General features: G+C 42.9%; 2 protein-coding genes across 3 annotated transcripts in view; both read right to left on the bottom strand.

The window, feature by feature from the left end:
- The window catches only part of COPG2 (COPI coat complex subunit gamma 2), a 154726-nt gene extending 153244 nt beyond the window's left edge, over positions 1 to 1482 (bottom strand). The window contains exons 1-2 of one of the 2 annotated variants that reach the window (XM_016148729.2): positions 1363 to 1482; positions 182 to 234 (exon numbers count right to left, since the gene is read on the bottom strand). In XM_016148729.2, the coding sequence (XP_016004215.1) occupies positions 182 to 234; positions 1363 to 1399 (90 nt within the window). In that variant the 5' untranslated portion in view covers positions 1400 to 1482. The remainder of the gene's footprint in view (positions 1 to 181; positions 235 to 1362) is intronic. The other variant, XM_016148731.2, reaches the window with a different exon arrangement.
- A 306-nt stretch (positions 1483 to 1788) lies between these two features.
- On the bottom strand, positions 1789 to 13225 carry TSGA13 (testis specific 13). The gene is made up of 6 exons (XM_016148636.2): positions 13097 to 13225; positions 11232 to 11303; positions 10106 to 10318; positions 5369 to 5511; positions 4780 to 4907; positions 1789 to 1991 (listed from the first exon to the last, which is right to left on the bottom strand). The coding sequence occupies exons 1-6, from the start codon at positions 13223 to 13225 to the stop codon at positions 1789 to 1791; spliced, it is 888 nt and encodes a 295-aa protein (XP_016004122.2).
- Between the last annotated feature and the right edge of the window lie 1341 nt (positions 13226 to 14566).

Raw genomic sequence — 14566 nt, 5'->3', positions numbered from 1 at the left:
TATAAGCTCTAGACTCTCGGTCTGACAAGCAATCCCTCTTCCTCTTCCCTCGAGTGTATATTCTCTGAACTCAGTTACACTTTTTAATTCTTATTCTCGCTCTCAGCATTCCAGAGGCTCTGTGCCCACCATTCTAAAGTGGAACAGAAATGAAGGGACACAGTCTACTTCCGAGCCATACCTCCTGTAAGACAGCACTCTTCTCCAGATGCCGAAAAGGATTGGAGCCACTACCTATAAAATGAAAAAAACATCTTTAATAGCTGCCCTACCCCAACTTATATTCTTCAGAAGGCTACTAAATGCTTGGGATATCTCATCTATGAAGTGAACGCTTGGATATTACAGTGATAATCGTTACTAATATGCATGGAAACTGAGTATCATTTTGATTACGGTACTGGTTCTGTCATTGCTTTCCAGTAAAATCTCATACTTTTGAAGGAACCCTGCCTGAAAGGAGTGTCTCCTGTCCCTTCTCTTCTTTTGTTACAAAATCTATCCTGTCCACACAATTAAGATTAATGAGATTGTGATTGGGCGCCTTTGGACCTCCCTAAAGGCGAGCATGATTTTGTGTGTTTCTAACATTTACTGCGAGGCAGAAGAGCTTAGCAGAGAATCATGTGAACTTCAAGCTGGAAGGGGCCGTGGAGGTTTTACTAACCCAAACCTCTACAACACTTTGTGAGAGCAGCTTTCAAACGCTGAGTTTTGTTTTGTTTGTTTTTGGAGGTGGCTTGGCATCTTCTGCATTTGCTCTGGACCAAAGCACCAAGATGCAATTCACTTTTGGATGCCCGAGCTTTCAATGATCTGTGTATCATGGGACAATGCCTCCCCCTGGGAAGCAGACAGAGTAAAAGGTCCAGAAAGACTGTAAGGTACAAGGAAGGCACCTCAAAGTTCATATACACACACGATGTCCCGTGGATCTCGGACCCACTCTGGGCCTAACACTATCGACACCCCTCGCCTCTTTCACGCGTACACCCATCCCCGCCGCCACCTTCGAAGGGCCAGCCGCCTCTGCGAGCAGCCCACCCCTGATGAGAGGGGCGGAGGCGACTTGGAGGGGCTGCGCCGACCGAGGGGGAGGTGGAGGGGGAGGGGCGGAGGAGGGGGAGGGGGCGGGGCCGCCGGGCGGCCAGAGACTGCGCGCGGGCTCCGGGACGGGAGCGCGCGACCCGAGGGGAGGCTCCGGCGCCGGGGGAGGGGCTAGGGGCAGGCCCCCGACTGGAACCGGCCCCCTGGCACACCGGCGCCCACGCCCCTCGGTCTGCAGTCCCCGAGAGCAGGTGGCGGCGGGCGGGGGAAGGGACCCCCGTGGCGGAGGGTGGGCGTCAGAATCCCAGCGCGTACCAGACTCCTCGTCCTTCTTGTCGAATTTTTTAATCATCTTGGCGACTTCCCAGCGCCCAGACCCACCGCAACCGTCCCAGGCGCCGCAGCCGGCGAGCGGAAGAGGCTGCAGGAAGGCCGGCCCCGTGCCCTGGCGCGGGTTGGGTCTCCCTCCCGTCACTCGGGGAGAGGGCCCGCCCTCCCCGGCTGTCGCGGCCGCTCGCGTCCCCACGGGACGTGGCCACGCCCTCTCGTCCTGCCCCAGCCGGCGGAGGCGGAGCCAGGCGCAGGGTCCCGGGGCTCGCGTCACGGCCCCTGCGGCGACAGGTCGGAACCCCGGGCTCGCCCCAGCCCACCCTGCCAACGACCCGGCAGCCCATGCCCGGAGCAGGCTGAATGCGATTTTATTTGGTTGACACTCCCTGGATGGCGACTTCCGCAAGCCCCTCAGTCTCTGGAGAGGCCTGAAGGGTTTGTTTTTACTTTAACGACAGTGGCATTTTTAATAATCCACTGCTGGGCCCTTCCATTGCGGAAGGCGCTCTCCCCTGGCGCGGTTCTGGTGGGCTTCTCTTTCATGAGCGATGAAAGGGTTAGTGGTTCCCAATTCGTCTTGCAAGTCGGCGTGTCACTTTCCGACTTCTTAGAGACTGCAACAAAGCACAGGGCACCTTGGTGAATGTGGATTTCCAGAGGGTCTAGAATGACACTTAATCTCAGCCATGAAATTGACCCACTTGGAAGGATGGAAAAGGTGGCCTCTATGCTTAACGAGGGGATAGATTTTGGACCACGGACTACCATACCCAACTTTCTTTCTAGTTCTGGATTCCTTCCCTTCATTAAAGCCCAGTATAAAACATTGCCAGTTTAGAGCCTTCCCTGTTTTGTCCCGCCCCTTTAAATGATTCCATCGGCATCCACATTGATAACTTATGTAACTCTTACTAAATTAACTTGCATTCACTGGTATATTTATCCCCCTCTTAGACTTTAACTAAAGTGTTTGTTGGTTTTCCATCTCCCGTCTGAGGGTGTAACTAAGAAACTCTTTCTCCCTTTGGCTTCAGTGTCATGACTTTATTCAGATTCTCTTTCAACCAGTGTTCTTGGACGCTTTCTATTGTGGGCTCTTCTTGTTCCCATCCCTCCCACTTTTTTTGACACATTATGCCTTGTAAACGTCCCCTGAATCCATTGCCTTATTCCTACTGCTAACATCTTAATTCACGTCCTATCATCTGCCTCTTGAACAGCTTCCTAACCAGCTTTCAGGACCTCCATTAATAGAGATTCTCTATGTAATCTTTATTTAGATGCCTGGTAAACTTGAGACTTTACTAGTGGAAGGAGGGGTTGCTAGCAATAGAACTTTTGCTTGAAGCTTTTCTTTTTTTGCCTGAAGTGGAGGCATTGTTTCAACTTCACAGTAAATTGTCTTTGTTTAGGAAAAACACCATAATGGGCCTTGTAGATATATAAGTAAAGTCAGTATCCACTCATTTTTCTTGAGTCACTGTAAACCTAATAAATGCTGTAGACTGAGATACTAAGTATTCTGTTTAGAAACATAAATTGAGTGTATTGTTAATAGGGTCATGTCCTTGAAAATTTAGAGAAATCCTAATCTAGATGAGAGTCTAGAGAAATTCTCCCCCCCCCCCAATATGGATTTAAGATGAACTATTAATATCCTACATAGGGGATCATTTAAGATTTAACTCCAACTTTACTAAATGTACTGTTAACTATTATACTTGACTTGTCTGGCTTACAAAGCTCAAACCTTACTATCCAGATGGAGTTTTCCCTAAAGGAAATACAAAAGCTCTTCAGTTTACAATAGGGTTACATCCCAATAAACTCACTGTGAATTGAAAATATCATAAATTGAAACTGCAGTTAATAGCCAACCAATCATCACAGCTTAGCTTAGCCATTTTCTATTGAATGTGTTTCACTTTCACACAATCGTAAAGTCGAAAAAACTGTAAGTCAAACCACAGTAAGTTGAGAACTGTCTATAGATGTTCCTACTTATTTATTCTGGGACTGAAAATAAACAGATTAGGAGGAAGTGGCGACCCTCTTCCCTTCCTTGGGCCAAGGGTATTGGGAGCCTAGGCTGAGAGTGCAGATAAGCCAGGAGACTCACAAGAATGATTAACGTGCTGGGAAGTATAAAGGAACTAAGACAGGTTTGAGGCTGAGCCTAAGAGTAAGGTAACTTTTAAAACAAGATAAATCACTCTCTTCCATTCCCTAACTTCTCTCCACATCTATGAAGTGTTGTCTGATATCACAGCTTGGTTTTAGCTGTTTGTGGGCAGTTGAGAGAGGCAACAGGTGGGCATGGGGTGGAGTGGCAAATGGGTACAGGAGGAGCAGAGAAGCCTGAAGAAGCCTGTTAAAGGGCGATACGATATGACCGCACACCTCTGGAACCATGACCGTTTGGACTGAGGATGGCTGGAAAGGTATTAGGCAATCACTGGGATGTGGAACAGGTAAGCATACTTTAGGGAGATTCGTAAGTTGCTTGAGCTGAGAATCCCCATGGGAGAAATAGACCTTGTCTTGAAGCCATAAGCTGGTGAAGTCTGGGAACTCATCAATTATACCTCTAAGACACAAACATCTAGTGAGTGTTATGAAATCCTTCACTGGGTCTCAACTACCTAGTGGAGAAAAACCAAGACCTTATTCACATAATACACAAGGATCTTCACGGTCTGGTCCATCTATGTATCTCACACAGTGAATGTGCTGTTATTGGCACTCGGTAAGTGTCCAGTACTTAGTAGGTGCCCCATAAATGTTAAAAGAATAATTTGTAAGGAGCATTCTTGTCACACACTCTTCCATACAACCTTATCCCCAACCTCTTCCATCCCAGAGAGAGTGTGGAGTCCTGCCTCCACCCCAAGGAGACTCATGGACCTCTGAGACTCCTTAGGCCCTTCTAGAATAGTTTTTTTCAAAGTGTGATACATAGATAAACATTTTAAATTTTAATTATTATGAATTTTATTAAATGTATGTCAGAAAAAAAGAATATGTAATTAGTATATCAAACCCACAATGGCAGTGATACAGTATTACTTAGGACAAGAACAAAAAAATATCCTTTTAAAGGAAAACATTAAGTAAATAATAGGGCAAATAACATCAATATGGCCAAAATGATTAAAGTGGGTAGGTGACATAGTTTGGGAAATACTATGCTACGACTTTCTTGAAATTTGAGAATAATACAGGGTCCAAAGCCTAGCACCACTTGAGCCTCTATCAGTCCCTGCCTTCCATGCTACAAGGGAAAATGGTCTTCAGGGCCTTCATGAGAGATGTTGATTTGCCCTCATCTCTTGTCCCCATAGATTGTCCCTCCTGCCCACATCTAAGCCCCATAAGCCATTGCTTTGACAGAAAAGAGCTTACCATTCTTACTCATATCTCTTTTACAGACTGATGCAAAAGTGAGCGTAGGATACATGTTTTTCTGTTTCCTCAAAATGTAATCTGTTGAATATTTCCCTTCACTCTTGAAATCATTATTGGTGGAAAACCTTAACAAAGAAAGCTCATTTAGTAGATTCCAGGGCAGGGGGTTAATAAAACCAGTCACTGCACGTCAGATTCCAGGGGCAAAGAAAGGACAATGATGGCGGGTGTTCATTACTACATGGTAGAGTACTGTTCAGTGGAATGGATGCTTCTAGAACCTAGCCTTGTAAACCTGCAAAAGAAGTTCAGAATCTCCTCTCTCCTCTCCACACTGGATCTAGGCTGCTTCTAGAACTAGTTTCAAATAAGATCTCATAGCACATTGTTCCTGTGCAATAGCCCTTACCATGTAGTAAGGTAAATTTTTTTTCATTTCCTTAAAGCATTGATCTTCACTCTTGAAAATCATTCTCAGTGAAAAACTTTAGCTTTGCATTACTCTTTCTCTTTCATTAGGGTATAAAGGAGGAATGATAGGAAATGATAGGAAAGAAAATGAGGACAAGAGCAGCCGGAACTTTACCTAAACCACTGTTCTCGCTTGGATGTACTGTCCTCCAGCAGTGTCACAGGGAACACTGATTTCAGCTCACGTCTTAACTGTTTTTTCTGAGGCATCAGGGGTAGGCGGGACTTCTTAGTGGGTTTGTGCTGATGATAACTTTCCTGTAGCAGAGGGAAGAAAAATAAGTGAGAGAGAGAGCTGAGTCCCTTGGGACTTAAAGGCTGAACTAAGTTCCTGGACTAAGCTTCAGTTCCCCAAAATAATACAGCAAAACCTGTCAGAGAGGGATGTGGAAACTCAAACCAAAGGAAAAGGAAGCAGTTCCCTGAGTGGGCTAATACATATTTGTTTCATTGCCATATGACTTGTCCAAAACGTGGTCAGTTTCTGAAGTAATTGATTGAACTTGCCCACTGGTCCTTTGAAGTGAATGGCAAAAGAATTCACCCAGTTTTGAGAAGGATTCAATTAGTGAATTGCTTAGAAAACCAAACATTGGGTAATAAATTGGGAAATAGTTCTCTGGGATTCTATCTCCCTTTCTCATTCACATTTTAGTCCTTGTCTACCATGGAAAGGCTGTGGAATGATATGTTTTAGGAGGTCATAATGTCATCATTACTAAAAGTCATAGACTCAAAGACTTTCAGAAAGGATTTTAAAGGTCATCCAGACTAACCATTCATCTGACACTCATATTCCCTCTACAGTATCACTATCAAGTAATCAATCTACCTATACCTAAAAACTCAAACTATTTCATCTTTGATCAGCTGATAGCTATCTCCCTGTAACTTCTACCCTATAGTCCAAACAGAAAAAAAATGGAGTGTTTCCTCCACAGAATCCTTAAAGAATTTGGAGAAATCCAACACGTTCCAAAGTTCGGTCTCTCTTCCAAGCTCAACATTGCCATGATTTTGAACTTCTCTTCATATGACACAGCTTTAGGTTCCCTATTCCCTTGATTTATTTCATTGTAACTCATTTGAAAAAGTTACAGCTTATATTCTTCCTAATGTGTGGTAATCTGAAATGAAAACAATAGGCTAGGTGTAGCAACAGCAGGACACGTCCCATCGCTCCATTAGTCTCTATTCAAATGTCATCACCTCTTCTGAGAACCTATTTCTAAACTACACTATCTAAAATCACCGCTCACACCCATCATGCTCCATTAGTTTATCCTGCCTTGTCTTGGCACTTAACACATTTCATATTATCTGTGCAATTGTTCATTTTCTTATGGTCTGTCTATCTCAATAGACTTAAACTTCATTTGGGCAGACTTTGGTTAGTCACTGATATTATATCCCTACCACTCATGACAGTGCCCTGGCAAATAGTAGGTGTTCCATAAATATTTGTTGAATAAATGACCGAATTAATTAATTAACAAATATTGAGCTTTTTCTTTAAAAGATCTTAAAATTTCTTTAAAAAAAAAAAAGTACTTGCTGCTGAATGTGCCTTTTTAGTTCTGTATTCATTCTCTTCAAGCACTTCCAGTTTTGAGGAACGGGAATCCATTCAAGTTACCTCAACTAATAGAGGTTTTACTGTAAATACTGTGGACAAAAAAAAACAAGGGTTCTCTAAAAAGTAACCTCTCAGGGTGATTTGATCGTAAATTAGTAACTGGGCAGGTCATGGTGGGTAGTCTTATCCCAGGCCTATGACTTCTTTAGTGAAAGGATTTAAGTCAGCCCTGTCCATTATCCTTGTGCATCTAGGCTAACACACCTTCGAAATACCAGAAGTAATTCTCCTTGAAGAGAGCACATAATCTTGTTAATGATCCTGTAACCCAATCCCCACCTTGCTTTCTCCAACTTTCCTACCTGCCCTCCTTAATTGCAAATGCATAAAAGAAGCTGCAAAACTGTCATTCTCTGGAGCTTAAGAGACCTTCCTCCTCGACATATGTCTTCAGTTAGCTCAAATAAACTCTTACAATAACTCTCTACATATAGGTTTGGACATTTCTTACACTGGGAGAGCACATGTGCCTAGGAAGTAAGACATAGCTAGTGATCTGGCCACAAAAAGGAGCAGAAACCTTAGGGAGCTAGACCTCACAGTGGAAAAACAGGAATGGAAAAGTCATTAGGATTCCGAGATAGCACTAGCTAAGGTCCAGCACTGCATGGGTTTGTGTATCTTGCTTCCAGCATCATATCAGTAACATCTCTCCTACTTTCTTCCTACCTGCTTCCTTATCTCTCTACCATTTTCACTCCTAACCTTTTCTATCTATAGCTTCTGCTTATTCCTTCCTACTTCCCTTTAACATCAACCTAGCTCTACTTTCATGGTCCCTCCATTACCTTCTTCATGGTTTGATTCTTTTATGACCTCTTTCTATGTGTCCATTTAGCTTTCATTCCTACTGCCCCAATCTCTTCTTTTCCAAATTCAGATGCCTGGAGGTAAGAATCTGATTAGCCCATGGATATTGGTTGTTGATAAGTTGGTTGGTTTGGGTTTGGGATGACCATGACAAGTCCCTAACCAACCTGTGAATTTTTTTCACTGGTCTGGTGTGCTCCTCTGGTCCCACCTGGGGGTAGAGGACCAAACCTAGTTATACAAAATAGCACCTCTTAGGACATCCTTTTCTTCATGAACTGTGGTAGGGTCTGTTTGATTTAGAAGGAGCTGTAAGTATAACAGTTAGGGTGCTAGACATGTCTGGTCCATTCTACAAGTTGCCTGCTGGAACCCACACTCTTCTACTCATGCCTGAGCAAAAGAATGCTTCTTTTGTATAGAATCTTAGGCTCACAAAAGATTGTCATGTTGTCTGTCAAGAGAAAGGTGGGATGCAGCATGAATAATTAAAGAGGCTTTCTAGATACTGGATACTTCAATCTTCTCGGACTTGTTGGTAGCCCCAGAAAGTTACCATGTGCCAGTCTTGGACTATCAGAGCCTTAACTCTATTAATACAATCTGGCTGGTAACACAATTTGCACACAAACACGGTCAGGTCCTGCATGTGATCTGGAAGGCTCACAAGTGCCAGCTGTTGGAAGAAAGCTCTTTTTGAAGGAAGGTTTCGTGATAGTCTTGTATTTCCTTCTCTACCTTGAGCGAGGCAATCCTCTCTCAGTGAACCTTACCCACTATCATGAGAAATAACCACTAAATTTACATTCGAAGGGTATAAATTCTGAGACCCAAGAGACTGTAGGCAAGAAATCAATTAACTCCTTTGTTAGCATGTACCTTTGGATATTAGCATTTTATCTTCCATTTGGAGAGGAATCTCTCACCGCCATCCATGTAGCAAATAACAAAATACTAATTCCAAATTCACCACATTTTATTATAAAGGTCTGTCTTGGGTCATTTCACTCCCAGCTTCAAATTTCTGCTATAATTAGATTCTTTTGTTTGTACTTTCATTCATCTCATTTAATTTCTTATTGTATTTTGGCCTTCTCTCAAGGTTATCAAGATCTTTTTTAAGTCTGGATTTCCAAATATCTCTTAAATTGATTTTCTTCACTTTCTCTGCTATCAATTTAGTTCAATTCTTCAGCATGTCTTCCCTTAATTATCATAGTAACATAACAAATCTTTCTGATTTTTATCTATTTCACAAATAATGTACTTTTCTCCCAATCTCTGAAAAAGGTATTTCTAAATTAATGCAAATTTGATTATATCCTTTTATATCCTGCCATTTACTCTCTTACATCTCTCTAAATGCACCTCACTTTCTCATGACCCCATGGCTTTGCCCTTTCTTCCAACTGGAATATTCTCTTATTCCTTTGCCAGGGGTCACCTCTTCTGTAAAGCCTTTTTTTTTTTTTTAACTTTTTAAAAATTAAGTTTGTTGGGGTAACATTGGTTAATACAATTATATAATTTTCACATATACATTATAATTTGCATCTGTATGTTCTATTGTGTTTACCACTCAAAGTCCAGTTTCCTTTAGCTACCCTATATTTGACCCCCTTTATCCCGTCTACCTCCCCCCTCCTCCCCCACCCTCTATCCTCTGGTAACCACTAGTCTATAGTCCATGTCCATGAGTCTTTGTTTGTTTCTCCTGTTCATTTGTTGCTTTTAGGTTTATTTCCCACATACAAGCGATATCATGTGATTTTCAACTTTTTCTGTCTGGCTTATTTCACTTCACTTAGTGTGATTATCTCGAGGTCCATTCATGTAAAGCCTTCTTGATTACTCCCTTTCTCCCAACAGAGGTACTGTTCTTTGTTGTATGTTACTTCTGTATCTTATATATTCTTTTATAAGTCATATATCCTCATATAATTACTTTTATACATCTCATTTAATGTTTTGTTTCTCCTATTACACTCCAAGTTCCTTCAAGAGAGAAACTGTCCTGTAATTATCTATATTTTTCAGTTCTAACTTAGTATGTGTTCAGTTTATCGAATAAAATTTCAACTACTTTAGTACCTAATGAAGTCTCAAATGTTTGGCTACTGTAATAGTAAATTCTCCTTTATAACATTATACTCAACTAGAAAGCCAGTTTACTCTTTGTTAATTACAAACTAAATATCTTTGGCCAAGGAAGAATAATTTCAAATTAAAACTCTCTTTTCTCATGATGTTTCATGACCTAAGCTTTTCCCACTCTGAAGCATATGGCAAAGAATTAGAAGAAAGAGGTTGGCTCCTGAATACCCTGTTAAGTTAGCTCCTTTCTTGAAGCTAACTGCTAATTCGTTAGGGTCCTTATTTAGGGTACCAGGAGACTTCCCCAGGTGCCATTACCTTGAGAAGTAACTCCTTGGAAAAGTATTTTGGTGTGATGTCCTTTCCTTCCTGGGCCATTGGGCAGGGAAGTGGGTTGTTGGTCATTATCAATAAGGTCTTATCCCGATCATACTCCGCAACTTTAAACATGAAGCTTAAGATTTTCCTCTTTCGAGCCAGGAACTTCTGCAGCTTGGTGGGCTTCAAAGGCTCATAGTACCTGGCCTAAGCAGAGTAAGGTTTCCAGACAGACAAAGGGATTAGATCAAGAGATTAACTAACTAATCAGTTGGCTAATCTTTTGCCCCTCTGGGGTAGGAACAGAGGCTGGACAGGGGCTGGACGCATCTGCTCTCAAATGTGTTTATCAGAAAAAGTCTGAAGCTCTTTGGCCCTTTGTTCCCTGGAGGGCTCCCCACCAATAAACTAAGGGGCTGGGGAAATGAGACAGAAAAGTTTCCACAATAAAAGGGGCAAGATGACTTAATTCTTCTAAAAGAACGTAACAGAGTGTCCAACCCAGTGGGACGAACAGAGAGGTTTCTGAGTTACACCTCCATGGCTCACTCCACTGCTCTCTCGGAGGCAGGATGGAGAGCCAGCCAAAGACCAAACCTCCTGTCAGGGAGTTCTGAAGGTGGGAAGGACGGGCCGGTCTACAGCTTCCCACCCTCCAACTTTTCTGCACAGGCACAAACACCTAATAAGCACAACCCTAAAAAGCAAAAGGAGTTACAAAAGGCAGCAGGAGGTCACTTAAGACGTTGGGTGGATGAAGTGGCAGTCCCACTAAATTTGCTTTTCTGTCAACAGGAGGAAGGCCGAGGATTCCAGAGAGGGAGGGAGAGGGAGAGAATGGAATACTTCATAACTAGTAATATGTTTCTCAACTAAAAAAAAAAAAATCAGCTGTAGGGACCACCTTCTTCCCAGTTCCTCCCTCCTCCTTTGCCACCACCATTCCCAGCATTGCTTGTGTCACAGTGTCTTGGGGAAGCTCTGCCTCCCTGGTCCTAGGAGCATGCGCAGTCATAGAAGTGGCAGCATTCGGAGGCGCTGGAGATACTCCGAAGGGGGCCTCTGCGCCATTGCTGCAACTTGCTCTTAGGGATCTAGGGGCAATGCTTTTTCCACCTACCAAATTTGGATGGACCGTGTAATGCTGAAGGTTCTTGAGAACAAACTTTGATTGCCCGCCTGTATCATAAATCTAGAGACAATAATCAAAATTAGTGGTTTAGTACCTCGCCCTACTAAAAACTGGTCTCTAATATAAATCAAGTGAGGAGAACACGGGGCTTTGTGTTTTACACCCTGGGTTTCTGGAATGAGAGCTGCAGCAAGGAGAGCTGGGTTCTGAGATATCCCGACAGGGAAGCTTGCTCACGGAAATCTGGACCAGCTTTATGAAATGTCAGGTAAAACTGTTCGGAGGTAAAGCAGACATGGGCAGCAGCAAAGTTCAGAGGGGGACAGATCCCTCCAAGGGATCACACCTCCTCCTTCTGCCTTTTCCATTTCTATAGCAGTGAAATCAGGTGAAAATCACCATGGAGGACAACCTTTAAGGAGAAAAGCAAGTTACAAAAGGGTGATAACTAAAGGGCTGCGAGTGGAAGGGTGGCCTTCCGGTCTAGCATAACTACCCAGTGAGCTGGGAGGGGACACGCTCCCAGGCGAAGGGAATAAACAACATTTTGCATTTTTTGCGCAATATACGATTCTTCCCACAATGTTGCAAAAAATAACTGAATTTTGGTAACACTTCTGTCTACCGCTTTGCATTTTTCTACTCGTGGTAGTGCTAGTGATTAGCAGACTGTTTTGAGCATCATGTCTAGTGGTGGAGGGGCTGGGCCACCTCCATCTCCATCTGCTTATGGCCCAGCCTCTAGCTTAGCCCTAGGTTATCTAAGGGTGAATCAGTCAAAGGGGTAAAAACATGAAGAGGTAAAAGCTCTAAGTTGTCTCCTTCCGGCTTGGCACAAATCAGAACAAGAGGAGGGAAGCACAATCCTGTACTTGGATCAGCATTTCTAAAGACTGCCATGTCCCCGAGGAGGTGATACGGTAAGATGGGGTACAGAGGAAAGAAAACATGCACTGAGTGAGTAAATAAAGCAAGTGGGTGAGAGGAGAAGAGGGAAGTGGTTAGAATGAGGCAGAACTGTGTGCTGAGGGCAGGCGTCATTATGCTCCTGGCGGAAAATGCCAAGAATTGGTAATTCCTGGGGGTGAGGGAGGCCTAGGAGAAGGACTAGCAGAGTCACGCCGTGCATTCCTCTGGGAGGGTGGAAGGAAATGTGGGACAGATCCAAAGATGTGATAATTTAATCTGTATTATCTTTTGGAAAACTGAAGTCCCATTGCTCAAAACAAAAACATATCATAAAAAACCTGCTTCACAGATATGGCATCTATAACACACATATTTAAAACCATAGAAGTCTAGGAAAATTTATTTGAGGGAAACATATGAAGACTTTGTATAGGTAAAAAAAAAAAAATTAATTGTGGGGGGAAGGTCTCTACGGAAAATGTTTTTACTCCCAAAGTTTTCTGAGGTATTACATCTCTGCTCCAAATCAGTGTCCAGGAGTTGACTAAACCCACAAGATTGTCCAAATTGGAATATATTTTCAGTTTTGTTATGTTGAATAGGCTAAGTCTCCTTGGCTGATCAAATAAAAGTTGGCTTGGGAAATTTACGTGAATACGATAAAGCCGGGGAAGCGACCAAGCTTTTGCTGCGAGAGGTGGCCACGAATTCTAGGCCGGTCGGGATTTAACGCTCACTCATTTATCGCTGTTGCGTCCCCATCTCTTCTCTTTCGACGTCCCTGTTTCTCTTTCATAAAATTAGGGCAACTAAACTTTCTCTCTCTATAAATAGTGACCCTTTTTTGTTTTTCAATAGGAAGTTTGTAAGACACAGCTTATAAAATACTCTAAGCAACTCCAAAGGATGATTACAAATAAACATTTACTAATTCCCTTCCTTACCTCATCATCATCCACGATGATTCCTTTCTCAAGTTGAGCTGGCTGAGTTCCTGCAGTCTTTGATTTGCCATGCGGAGACCTGAAAAAGAGGCAGAACATCCAGTCGCTTAGAGGCCTGATCTTCTGCATGTTCTCGATCTCCTTCAACAAAGTTTGGGAGCCTTAGAAGAGTCCAGTTTAGGTGGTCACTAACTGGAAAATGTATGGGTAGTAAAGAGTAGGCTTCCTTATTCGGTCTGCATGTTGGGGGAAAACAAAACCTCAGTTTCAAGAGTTAGGCAGGCAGGACCTCTTGGAGACATGATGACATCTGATGAGTTGATTTCTTCTAATATAGGGGTTTTAGACTACTCAAGGAAGTGCTCTAGTAGGCTACTTAAGGAAATTCTTTTGGGCAGCTGGACCCTCACAATATCCTTGAAGACTACCCACTGTTTTGAATGCCGACCTGTCTACTCTTCATATGAAAATGGCTCTGCCTTCAAAGATTAACCGATGATTCCACGAGAATACTGTTAGTGGAACTTCACAACGGAACTCCCAATTCTTAATAACCCCGCTCGGATTACTGGCTCTCTTCTGTTCCCAACCACATTTAAGTTTCTTTTCCCAAAAGTGGGGCAGTAAAAATAATAATGGCAAATATTCTCATTCTCTGCTCTGTCACGTACTTTTTCCCATTTTCCACCCAGCTACCAGTTCCCTCTGGGGAACAGAGGGCAAGGGGCAGAGTGGTAATCGTTAGCAATAAAGTATGTTAGATCTCTCAGCTGATTCTTACTAGACCCGTTTACTTCCTGAACATAGTGAAAGATGCTCACGAGTAAGGCCTGGTTAATGACTAAAATAAGTGGCCTACTTGGAGACAGTTCCAGCTCAAATTAAGGAAGATCCTGCAACTACTTTGACTTGGCCTCTGTCTTTAAAAATGAGAGTGGGAGAATAAGAACCAAAATGAGGAAAGTAGAAATAGCCGAGCTATGTAGTTGGTAGGTAAACTGGCTATAGCATGGGACAAATGATCCCAAATCCAAGATCGAATCTTATCCGAGGATGGCTCACTTCCCTCTCAGGTCATAAAAATAGTCTCCAGGGGAGCAGGTGACAACATTGTAGACAGACCAAAAGAAATTCATCCTCACTTAACATCTTAAAGTTCATGCCCTTTTAGTATGTCCTATTACCTTAAGGTAACTAATAATGATATAATTTTTATTGTACCACTTTGCAAAATGATTCTTTAGTATCTAAAAGGCAGCGCAAGATCCCAGATACTTTTCCTCAAGGCCAATTTAAGGCATAGAGCTGCATGAAGAAGGCTTCTTCAGCTCTGCAGGATCCATCTTGGACAGCCTGGGGCTTTCCTTTTGGCAAAGCTACTCCAGTTGCTGCATGAAACACAGATCGAGATCTGGTTTTCGATCTGAAAACAGTCAATTGAAACATTTTTAATGAGGGCCTACTTAGTGA

Source organism: Rousettus aegyptiacus, unplaced genomic scaffold, assembly GCF_014176215.1.
Source record: "Rousettus aegyptiacus isolate mRouAeg1 unplaced genomic scaffold, mRouAeg1.p scaffold_m13_p_13, whole genome shotgun sequence".
Lineage (NCBI taxonomy): Eukaryota > Metazoa > Chordata > Mammalia > Chiroptera > Pteropodidae > Rousettus > Rousettus aegyptiacus.
This window is presented reverse-complemented; position numbering and strand designations above follow the sequence as displayed.